Source organism: Tympanuchus pallidicinctus, unplaced genomic scaffold, assembly GCF_026119805.1.
Source record: "Tympanuchus pallidicinctus isolate F22 unplaced genomic scaffold, pur_lepc_1.0 scaffold4, whole genome shotgun sequence".
Classification (NCBI taxonomy): Eukaryota; Metazoa; Chordata; class Aves; order Galliformes; family Phasianidae; genus Tympanuchus; species Tympanuchus pallidicinctus.
The window spans coordinates 38,743,980-38,756,779 of record NW_026294758.1 but is presented as its reverse complement, the minus strand read 5'-3'; the positions used below and the strand labels follow the sequence as shown (position 1 = coordinate 38,756,779).

At 35.3% G+C, this 12,800-nt stretch overlaps 1 protein-coding gene across 4 annotated transcripts in view; it reads left to right on the top strand.

The window, feature by feature from the left end:
• The window catches only part of TMC1 (transmembrane channel like 1), a 112,113-nt gene that overhangs the window by 84,642 nt on the left and 14,671 nt on the right, over positions 1-12,800 (top strand). For 3 of the 4 annotated variants that reach the window (XM_052701302.1, XM_052701303.1, XM_052701304.1), the window contains exons 8-12: positions 1,801-1,907; positions 2,842-2,940; positions 6,049-6,191; positions 8,768-8,912; positions 10,202-10,396. In XM_052701302.1, the coding sequence (XP_052557262.1) occupies positions 1,801-1,907; positions 2,842-2,940; positions 6,049-6,191; positions 8,768-8,912; positions 10,202-10,396 (689 nt within the window). The remainder of the gene's footprint in view (positions 1-1,800; positions 1,908-2,841; positions 2,941-6,048; positions 6,192-8,767; positions 8,913-10,201; positions 10,397-12,800) is intronic. The other variant, XM_052701305.1, reaches the window with a different exon arrangement.

Genomic DNA, 12,800 nt, shown 5'->3' with positions numbered 1-12,800 from the left:
TGAAATAAAAGCCTGTCATCTATGTGCAGAATACTCTTTATAGGAGACTTCCTTATCTGTCTGAATACATTTATGTGAGGAAGTGGTTAATACTCAGCAAATCTCCTTAGCTGTTAACTTCTAACCAGTTATTTTTAAGCATAAGTCATTTCTGTACTCTTACATGAAGATGATTTTCATTTTCTGGTCTCAAAATGAGTTGTTTATAAAAGAATTCCAAGCAGGTGAGGCTGTAAGTGTTAACAGTAGGCAGTAAGTAGAATATTCTTACCACTGGGAAACACTCATCTTTATTCCTCAGTCTTTCACTTGCAGCTGAATAAGAAAGTATGACTTGTCTCAAATCAATCTTTGCCTTATAGATTAGAATTATTGCAGGAATATAATGATTGCTCTGAAAGTAAAGCCTCCTACAAGGCATACAGGGAGCACAATAACAGAACACTGTTTTTCAAAATAGCCGCCACCATTAACTACACATGTTCTCCCATGATGAACAGGAGTCTGCATGCTGCGCTCATATATAGGCCCTGATTAACTTGCATAAAATATTCTTTCTGTTCTTGTTTGAGGATCTGTAGGACCCACCTGATGTACCAACATTGCCACAATCGTTTTCAGTACACTGAAGGTGATATTGAACTCCGTACAGTTCTCTGGTCTTAATCTGCTGATTTGCATGGATTAACTTATTGAGACACTTTTCATTTTGTGGTGTGACATTTGTGCATGGTCATCTAGACTGTGGCTTACCTGTCACATCACTGTCACTACTGCTGAAACGCACTACCCACTGCCTCACCGTGCTCACATCCGCTATTTGGTCTCCATAAGTATTCATCAACCATCAGTGAATGTCAGTGGGCGTCATTCAGTGAAAAACCTTTGCTTCATATTCACTTCCATGTCAGACACTGTTTTGTCACTGTCCCTCTGCTGCCATCTGTCTCATGGCAACAGAAAGTAACAGGGTATTGATGGAAATCATGGAGTCATAGAATCATAGAATTACCAAAGTTGGAAAAGACTTCCAAGATCATCCAGTCCAACTGTCCACCTACCACCAATATTTTCTCACTGAACGATGTCCTTTAGTGGAACATCTAAACATTTCTTGAACACCTCCAGGGACGATGATTCAACCACTTTCCTGAGCAGCCCATTCCAGCACTTGAACACTGTTCTGGAGAAGAAATTTTTCGTACTATGCAACTTGAACCTCCTCTACTTCCATACCACCATTGTTTGTCTCTGACATTGTTGGCCAGCATAATAAAATAGGAGGCATTACTTTCAGAGCAGCACTCATATGAATGCAGACTGGCATTAACTACACATTTAAAAGTTATAGAGACCTTTCTTCTTCTGGCTCTGTGGGCCAGCAGTAGGTGGACCTCCATTGTTCAGACACAAAAATTCTTGAAAGAGTCCTTTCTATGATAATCACCAATATCATTCAGTATTAAGAAATGAATAGTAAGGAAACAGAGTAAGGAAGAGGAAGAAAAAGGTAATTGCAGTTTATAAGCCCTAGAAAATAAAACTTCATTTTAAACTCTGCTTAGTTTTATGCTGTCCACGGTAGTGAATAAAAAACTTGTTCTCACCATTTTCCATGTTGCTTTCTGCTTCCTGAAATCATTCCCAAAAGAATGAGGATATTAACACTGGTCCAAAAGAACCCATGAAACAGGCAGAGCTCTAGACCATGAGAGTCCAACATTTTAGCTTGTTCTGGGCCACAGGATCATGTAAAGACTAACTGATATTCCCTTTTTTTTACATCTTACGTTTTCATAGGTCACTTTGGGTCATCGGTAGCATCTTATTTCATATTCTTACGCTGGATGTATGGAATAAACATGATTCTCTTTGGTCTGACGTTTGGACTTGTAATGGTGCCTGAGGTGTGATTTTTTTAAATTTTCATTGAAGATTGGTGTGTAAATTTCTGTCTTTGCTGTGACATTTCATAGGACCTGACCTTCAAATTTTATAATCTCGTTATGTGCCATTAAAAACTCTTAAGATGTACAAAAGTCATAAAGGCATATTTTCTTCATTGAAGGCTGTCTTTAGAGAGTTATCTTGAATTAGTCTTAACAGAAAAATGTATGTTAAGATTCTGTCCCCAAAATGGTCTTGCATGGCCTAAAATAGTGCTGAACTTTTCAAAAAAGAGGGCTGGTATGAAATTGAAATTGTTCTTTCATCTACTCTCTTTCAATCTTTCTCAATCTCTCACTTTATTCTCTAGAGAATATTCCCAAATTTATAAAATTCCCAATTTACAAATCAGAAATTGTAAATTGGGAATTTCCAATTGTTCCTTAGTATAACATTTCAATTGTGTGATCCATTTCCACAAGAGAATATGCCCAGCTATTCACAGGGAAAGGCCTGGGAAGTATCCCATGAGGATGTATACTCATGGCATCTTGCCAGAACACTGGGATTGAGAATCCAAAAATGGTATCCCTTGCATCTTCCCACGTATTTCAGTTAAATAACCAATGAAATCCCATTTTACAAGAGAAACTAATCTTTTGGTTTTGTCTTTAAAACAAGCTCTTCTGATGAATTTGAGCATTATTGCCTTTGACTGTGACATGATAACACACTGATGCTAGTGAAATGTCACTTTAAATGTAGAAAATATCATTAATGCATACTTTAGGCATAGTTTCAAATATTAATGTGAGAAGGTGGGGAAGTAGGTCATTCTCATTAAGGCGCTAAGGAGCACAAGGAGAGTCTTCCTAAGAACTGACAGATCACTATCCCTTCCCTTTGTTGGTATTTTGCTTTAAAATGTAAATTGCTATCATTTCTTGTTTCTAGGCATTGATGGGAAAGCCATATGGCTCTTTACCTAGAAAAACTGTTCCAAGAGCTGAAGAAGCTACAGCTATGAACTTTGCTACCCTTTGGGATTTTAGTGTAAGTGCATAATCTTGCAATGATGCATTTTCACATGACTTTTTGATTATTAAGAACTTTGGATTCATTATTTAATATTTGAAGATTTAATGTGGAATATTTCAGGAGAAAATTGAAGTAGAAGTAATTTATTTCATTTTTACCCAAATTCTGAGCATAGATTTTTCACAGAGGTAAAATTTATGACAAATCTCAGAGTCCACATATACATTTCAGTATTTTAAGCAATACAAAGACTCACTGGAAAAATTTTCTGTACTGGATCCACATCTCTATATATTGAGGGTCTATTAAGGATGAATTTGATCATCTGTATTTAGTAGGTTAGCAGTTTATTCCCAAAGGTGTCATTCTCCTTTTTCATCCTGAAAACAGCTAGTCTAATTTTGCATGTGACATGTTTCTGCTGTTCTCCTCTTTGTATAAAGATGATCCAACTTGGTATAAAGTCAGCTGGGGATAAATTTTGTATTGCAGCATATTAGTTAGAAGGTTGTTAGAGTTCTTTATAGACAGTGGTCTATAGATAGTGGTCAAAAAAAGGTATTTTTCATCTGTGAAATGGTGTGAGTCTAGTTAAGATTTTCCTTCATATTGATAGAAGCAGCATCCATTGAGATAATAGTGAGTAATCTACCTCTCAGTCTGCTGCACTCCTTTTCTCTAAGGAGCACCAATACTGTAAAGATGTATCTTCTAGCACTTGAGTTTTTGCAGCAGTAGAAAACACAAATATAATTGTTGCAACCAAACTAATTTCTTTGGGAAATAAACTCAAGTGCAAATTCCTCCAACTTAGAGCTCAGTGCATCCAATCATTAGCATACTGACTTACGTTTAGAAACAGCTTCTCTGTGTGGTTTTGGTGTCTTTGAGATCCTGCTCCACCTGTGCTGGTGGCATGGAACAGTGCTGAATGCTAAGCTCTGCTTGAGCATTTTCATCAGGGCACAGGAAAATTTTTGTATGTATCCAGCATTAAACCCATCTGTTATCTTCCCTAAAAAAGATATAGTAATGTGGAATGATTATGCCTCTCCTTAATATTAGCATTTTTGACTCTGGTTCGGGTGTATAGAGATTCTTAATCTTCTAATATCTAGATCTCAGGGTTCTTTGTAGCTCAGTACTCTTATGTACTGCCTGAAATGCCTTCACATTTTGGCTCCTTTTTGTCTTTATTTTAAATATTCAGCCAACAGTGCAAGAAGAATCTGGTAATCAGACCACTGAACACGGGAAAATACTTAACTTCGTAAATTCATTTTCTCATTTATGAGCAAAGTCTTTCAGGCTTGTTAATTGCAAAACGCTGTATGTTAAACTAATGTAGTAATATGTAGAAAACACATTGATTGTCTCTCTTTTGACTGTAAATACATATAAAGTGGTCAGATGACTTCTGCTTTACTAATTCCACAATGGTCCCTTCTTGTATAGATATGGATAGAAGTGAACATTACTTTTCTAGGAAAACGTCTGTATAATATTTTCCAAGGACTGCTGCATAAAATGTTTAGCTCATCAGGAGTTACATACTTGAATGACAGGAAGAATATGTCTAGACATGTAGCTGGGAATTTAGATAATGATGAGATTTTAAACAGATATTAAAGCGTCAGGGAGCTATTGGAGAAATATGAATTGTGTAGTGAATTGAAGCCTTTATAAAGAGAATACAGACTAAAAGAGGCTTATGCAGCAAATAGGAATAAAGTTTTGAAAATAAATAGAGCTGAGAAATGAAGAATGTAGTCAGAAGGTAGAAGGAGGAGGAAGTTATAACAACAGAGAGAAACAGCATTTGACAGCTATGTAGAAAGTTTAGTAAATAAAAGCAGCAGTTAATACAGGGAGCAGATGCAATGGAAATTAAAATAGAAGAGGGCAATGAAAGGAATGAATCCTCTAAAATATTGAGGGTAAAAAAGAATTTTCTTGAGGAATGTCAGATTGAAAAATATTGCCTGAAAACAGTGATATCTTCAATTAAGTAGTCTTTTATTTGGTAGCAGTTATGGAATGCTACAAAGTAAGTTAAGAGTATTATTTTATATAATTTATTTATTTAATAATTATTTATGGCATATACTTCATTTTCAGCTAATAACTGCTAAATCTATTTTCTTTTAGTTTATACTATGATTCAGTTGTAGTGACAGCTACTATAGACAAAGTGCATGTTGCAATGAGAAATGTCTTTTAAATAATATGAGATACTGAACACCAGAAGGGAAGTAAATGGCTCTTTTCAACTAACAGAAACCTCATATTACTGTATCAGTGTCAAAATGATCTATCCACCAATTGCATTTTGACAGAACACTGTATTTGACTTGAATTCATTGCATTCAACTGGAGCTGTAGCCATGGTGAGCTGCTGTCAGAAAGTTTCTACGTACAGTCTTCTAGCTGTAATCTGAGGATTATCAGAAAGCCTCATTTATTTGGATCATTTTAGACACCAGCAATTGTTTATAGTTAACCATGTACTAGTAAATTACCCTGAAAAATCATCAAACTGATCTGTAGAAGGGAAGGGGATTCTTGTTGCTTTTAGAAAAATAAAAAAAATGCCCAGACTGCTGAAAAGAAACATATGCCTACCTCACACTCTGTATAGCCTTGGAGTCTAAATGTTTTTAAAACACCTACATAGTGAATAATCATCCAAAAAAATGTAGTTATGTAATGACTAACATATTAAATGATCACCCAGTGAACAGAAAAGGGCTACTAGACAAAAAAGTTACATGAGAATTTTGTCAAATAAGTTATGCAAGAATGTGGAAATGAAGCAAAAAATATTTCATTTCTGTTGCAAGTAATTTATAAAACAAAATATGAAGATGAATTTTATTTAATTGTAGATAGAGTTGCCATGAAAAGTTTTAAAGGTAAAAGATTTGAAAATTTACATTAAGTATTCTATTTTTTTAATATTACAAAAATGGTTTTCCTCCTTCCTGTGAGCTTTATTACCGTAATGCCTATGACCATTTTGAACACACTTGAAAATAACGCTTCATCATGTTGAAACTGGTAGGATTCTGATTCTGTGCATTTCTAACAGATTTGTGATGTTACATCTTCTTGTTAAATTTTCAGGGCTTTGCACAGTATTCTGTGCTTTTTTACGGTTATTACAATAATCAGAGGACAATTGGATGGCTCAAGTTCAGGATGCCTCTTTCCTATTTCCTTGTTGGCGTTGGGACTATTGGCTACAGCTTTATGATTGTCATTCGAACGTAAGTTCACACTTATAAAAACAAGTAATATCAATGTTAGTCACTCGGATTTTCTTTCAGAAAATACACTTTGGAATGTAGCAATCTTAAGAGCAGGACAAATGCAACATCAGTAGAGCGAAAATGCAAGGAAAAGCTGAATTCTGTTAAAGTTGTATATAATTCCTTGGGCCTGTTCTTATTTACTTTTGCAGCAGCTGTCTTTCAGTGTTTTGTCGCTGGGAAAAATCCTCACAGAAATACCAGTACTTCCTTCCTGCAACTTCAAACTGTGAAATGAATGCATGAAGTAAGGAACAGAACCGTCAGACCATATTTTCATAATGCTCTGCATCTAGCATAATGGCAGTTAACATTCTGGAAATTCAACTGTTCTTCTTTCAGTGATACCTTATGTGAATTGAATTAAGGAGAAAGAAGGCAAAAAAGAAAGAAACATTTGGCAAATAATTCTCTATGTAATTCATAGCCAGCAGTAAATGACTGTCCACAAGTCTATAGTGGTTAAGTCATGTTTACACAATAGTATCAAAGAATAATATTGATCACAGTGAAGATTTAATGTCCCGAAAATAATTATCTCCGGCAGCGTTTTATCCAGGAAAACTGTGCTTAATGAAATGTAGTAAACATAAAGTTAAATCAGTAGGAAACATATGTGTAAGTGAAACTGGGCCTAGGCAGTACAACTAGTGAGGTTTTAGGCTTTTGGCTCTCAAATTCTGGATTTAAATTTTATCTTACTAGCAGAATTAGATGAATATTCATTCACTATTATTTTATATTATTTGTATAAACAATGATGATTCTAATAGTTTCAGAGGAGATATACTGTTAGTGAACATAGTGTTTAATAACCTTGATTCAAGTACAGTGATCACCTACCTCAACAAATGCCCTTAGCTAGAAAAACAGATTTAGAAGTTTCTTAGTTTGGAATAATTGGAACATTGTAGGTCAGGATGCAAGGACATTTGTGAATTTAAAGAAAATCACAGTTAAAATATTCCAGTATTTTGTGATGTAGCCAACATTTTCCACTTTCAAAAGCACTAGATTAAATCATATTCAGTTTTTCAACTGTTATATGGTTTCCTGCATAGGAAAAAAGCATTCCAGAAGGGGAAAAAACAAAACAAAACAAAACAACAACAACAACAACAAAAAACAGAAAAAACCTCTTCAATTACACATTTGTATTTTGGAGAACAAAACACTCATTCAATAATAAAAGTCATTAATTTAGGTTGAAAACATCCTTTATAATAGTTATTTATGTATTTGTGAAGATTAAAAAGAGAGTAATATTTGATAGTCACACAGACAAATAAAAACTAAAGCTAAAAATTATTCTAACAGGATTCCTGAGTGCAAAACAGAGGGAAATCATGCTGTATGTAGATTCTTCCTTCTCACCTGGCCATGTGACATTACTGCTGGTCTGTTACTAGGTGATCTTAAGAGCAGCTCTTGCAGTCTACTGATTATTGCTGTTTTTCCAGAAAGTAGTGCAACATGTCCTGTTAATTTTCATCTGGAAAGAGAATGCATGAATGCATGAAAGAGTTGGTGAAGAGTATAAGTAGTATTATTGTATTTAGGAAAAATAACTATAATTACAGCTTCACTCTACAACTCATCCTATGGAAACAATATGGAAACATTTCTGGTCTCAAATAAATGACATTCTGAGCACAGGATTGTTCTCTATTTTGTTAGGAACTCTTTAGAATTTTAGGCTCTTACCTTAGTCTAAAATTACCTTAGTCTAAAATCAGCAGCAGGGCAGATCCTATCAAGAGTGTTTCATAATATGCCTTTCTGTAAATAAACAGTAACAACAACAACAAACTGGCATTAGACTATGCCAGCTCCAAAGCGTTTGCTGTGCCCCTGACTTATAATTCTATTTCTCTATTTGAGTGTATGAATTTCACTGGACAGTTAGAAATAAGTTATATACTACGTATTGATATTAATAAAATGAATCTACAGCTTCAAAAAAAAAAAAAAAAGGATTGCATTTTCCTGACCAAAAAAAATCAATGCAATGTCCAAGATTAAATGAGTAAATTTAGTAGTCAAGATGAGATCAAAACAATTAAGAAGGAATTTGATGTTTGTGGGTACTGTTACAAATCTCACTTAAAAATACATGTGAAATGGGAGGCAAGCCTGAGAGCTTTATTTAGTGATTTTTTATTTTGTTTTGGCTAGTTATTTTAGAATTATTCTCTTCTTCTTAATGAAGTCTCTAATCAAAATCTACTGCAACTTTTTTGAGAGATCTACCTAACATTGTGTTTGAGTTTCTTATTCAGCAGAATTCCTCTGAGATGTTCACGAGATACATTGATTTTTTTTCTCATGAAAATGAGTATTATTATCTGATAAATTCTCTAAAAAAATCAAAATCTCCATTGTTTTCCCTTGTTTGAAATAGATTTTGTTCATGAGTGATTATAATAAAATATATGTATTTCAGAATAGAGTTCGAACTTTAAGTAGAATTTTAAAAACATTCAGAGCAAAACTAGCTCTAATTGAGCCTTTCTGCATCTTTTCAATTTTTGTAGAATGGCAAGGAATGCAAATGATGATGGTGGTGGGGATGATACTAGCTTTAATTTCAGCTGGAAAATGTTCACAAGCTGGGACTACCTGATTGGCAATCCTGAGACAGCAGATAATAAGTTTGCTTCCATCACTACCAGCTTTAAGGTAAAACAAAGATCACTAGAGAGATGTAATTTGATTTATCTTTCACATTATTGTGAATCAGATGAAACTAATGCCAAGTATAAACTGTCTGGAACCTAGATGCTTAACCAACTGGATTTGCAGTCATGATGTTAAACAGCAATAGGAACTGGAGAACCAAGCATTAGCTATACTGTCCTATCATGCACCACACTGTTTCTTTCTGCACTAGTGATATAACCAGTTTGTTTCTACATACTGCCCACCTTTCCAACTATAGGCATAAAATTTATCTGCATGTAAGATAAATGGAAAGAAAAGGTCTTAGGAAAACAGACACAAAATACTAAGCATTGAATGTCTTTGAAACTTCCATGCCTGCCTGTGAAAGTCAGCTATTGAATGACATTTGGAGAAGAACATAAATCAGTTGAGATGGGGACTTATTTTTGAGAAATACACTCATGAACATTTACTGTAATTTTTGCCAACAAGGAAAGTGTGAAGCCTTAGCTTGGCTGATGTTCTCGAGGTTTTTCTTAAAAGCTGCTGCAGTCTCCTTTCCTTTACATAATGAACACATGCAGTAGGAAAAGTGAAATCAAGATTAAAAAATAAACAAATAAATAAAATTACAATTCAAGAATCCAGCTTCCCTTCTGCACAACTGATGTCTCTATCAAAACAAGAAGCTGTAAACAAACTTCTTTTTCATGAAGACATTACAGAGAGAAATTCTGTTTCTGCTGGCAAAAGCAGGAAGCTTGAGACTTCTTTTACAGCAGAGTCATGGCCAAGGGTAAATACTAGGCAAACATTTCATATTACAGTCTGAAGCTGTGTAATGTTTGTTTGTTTGTTTTCCTGTAATTCTAAGTGTAAACAGTTTTTTCATTCCCCCTCAATTTCTGATTCTCAATATGTATTGCTGTTTTATCACAAATGTGCATTTTTTTTAGTGTGACAGTTCCTTTTCTGGCAGCGAACTATGTGTGTATTGCTGGTGACTCAATCTCACAGCACCTCATAAGCAGGCAGTGCTGATTTCATACTGAAACATGAGAGAAGGTGTAATGAGAATTAGTGGGGATACACTAAATCAAAGCAAAGTGAATTCTGGGGATCCCAAACCCCAGAGTCCATAAAGGTCCAAAACGGATTTTCTGATACAATATGTGTTTGCCTGAAAACATGATGCCCAGGTGTGCATTTGCTTTGTCACAACTTATTTAACTGAATTCTAACAGGATAAGCAATGTAGAGTCTTGACCATTAAAGTACTGATAATCTTTTGTTTCTAACAAGTGCAGGAAGCTATCGTGGAGGAGCAGGAGAGCCGTAAGGAGGAAAATATTCACTTGACTCGGTTCCTGAGGGTGCTTGCTAACTTCTTAGCCATGTGCACACTTGCTGGGAGTGGCTACCTCATATTTTTTGTTGTGAGAAGATCCCAGAAATTTGCCCTGGAAGGTCTGGAGAACTACGGGTGGTGGGAAAGAAATGAAGTTCGTGCTAGCACATTTCTGAAATAGATGTGGTTTGAAACTGCTCCTTTACTCTGCATGTTGCTTTTTTTTCCTTTTCTTTCCCCTCTTGATTACTTAAGTACTTGTAATAGGGGTGCTAAATGTGTGACAAAAGAACTCTTCTAGTCATAGAATCATAGAATCACATGGTTGGAAACAACCTATAAGATCATCCAGTCCAACCGTCTCCTCACCACCATTGCCACCACAAGCACTAAACCACATCACGCAGCACGTCATCCAGGCGCCTCTTAAACACTGCCAGGGACTCCACCACCTCTCTGGGCAGCCATTCCAGTGCCTGATCACTCTCTGAGTGGTCTTGAAGAGCGTCTCTCTGCTTCCCAATTCATTAAAAAGAATATTCTTTGGTTTGCTCTTTCAAGTGCTCTTTCATGTTCAGTTTTCCTTTATGGGCTTAATCTTTATTTCTGGGGGGGCTCTTAAAACTGTTTTTCTTGCCACTCTATGGTCTCACAGTATCTCTTCAAGAAGCATGCTCTCCTGGTGCTTTTCTCTTAAAACTGGTCCAAGGAAAGTGACTTGTATGTGACCATGTCCAAAGTTAGCTGAGGCTTCTAAGATACGAGTATGCAGTGTAACAAAACATGCCTTCTAGCTTCACCTGCCAGTCTAGGAATCCACTGTCTTTCTTTTCTTCTGTTCAATCCGCTTTCCTCTTGAGCAAATGGAGCTTTGCTTGTTAGAGAAATAATGAAAATGATTGTGTTTGCAATCAGAACACAGTAAGCACCTAAAGTCAGCAATGCTGTATAAAAGGCTGGTTAGACTTTGCTTTCTTAACAAACATATTATTCTGTATGTTGTAAAACGAGGTGTTTGTTAAAGCTCTGAGCAAGAGTGTGAAGTTGAATTCTGATTTACAGCAAAGCAAAAAAATGCCATCCTCACAAAGCAGATGGGAATGGATAATGATGTTATGAACAATGTCGTTCCCTAACTTAGAGCACCAAAACTTCACACAGAAATTGACTTCAGCAATCTGCCTTTAGAATGTAGAGAAATGGGCCTGCTTAAATTGGATTTAGTCAGTTGACAAAAAAATTACTTTATTTTACTCTTTTTGGAAAAGTCATGTACAAAACTGTGTTCCTTAAAGAAATACGCCACATCTGGGCCTCTAATGAGTAAGTTAAACAATGCTGGATCCTGTATTGATCTCTGGTGGACACAGCCGGATACTTGACACTGTGTCACTGATCACAGCCCTCAGAGTCCTGCAGTTCACCCAGTTCTCAATCCACCTCACCATTCACTCATCCAGCTTGTGGTTTCCAGATCACAGAAAACAGCATTCACAGTGGAACTGTCAATGATATGAACAGTGGAAGAAAATCTGCTCCAGCACTTCAACTTGAAGTTGACAGGAAGTTCAGAACATAAGTCCATTCCCTTCTGAAATCAAACTAAAGTGATAAAATTCAATGAATGATATGTTTCCTTCTACTCAGAAAAATTCTATAAGTAACTGCAAAATATAATAATAACACTCTGTGAAACTAAATTAGGATTTTTTAAACTTTTACATTGTGGAATACATTAGTTTTTATAGTTTTTATAGTTTTTTTTTTTTTTTTAATTTTGAAAGCTCAGTATTCCATATTTTGTTTCAGTAAGCACTTGCATGTTTGTGTGTAATCATTTCATTTCACACTTCTCAGGTTTACAAGTTTTTGTGCATTGTTTCACCTCTTACCTTAATGTCTTTCTCCCAGAACTTGAAATGTTTTTGAGATGGGAAGTCAAAGCATGAGAAAATGCAGATAAAAAGAAAATGAGAAATAATATTCTTACTTCTTATAAATAAGAAGAAAGGCAGAGCATAATAAAAATATACAAAATTTTGAATGATAAAGAAAATCAGTGATTTGAATTCCTGCCTTTCCAGCAGTGCAGCAACAAGGAAACTTCATAATTTTCAATTAACTTAACAATTACTATATTTAAAACTACTTGAATACCATACATTTTCTTCTATCACCCAAAATCAAGGAATTAGGGGATAACAAATGAGTCAAGTAGAACCAAGATTCAAAAAAGCAAAAGAAAAGGAATGCATGGGTGATGCCAGTAGTATAAGTATTGAAATTTATGTCTGTCTGAAGGAAGACTGTTCTAAGATAAGACAGATTGTCTGGGAGCTACTAAAGATAAAAAAAGTACTGACTAAAGCAGTATTTTAAGTGAAAATAGTTGGAGTCTGGGACTCATAGACATTTTTTTTGTTCTTCATCATTCACAACTGGGCTAGCCCCAAGGACTAGGCTAGGTCAAGTGTGACCGAGGGCATCTGTTCATATGCTTACATTTCCACTCTCCAGCAAGAGGAATCTGATTTAAAGTTAAGAGCATTACAAGTGGA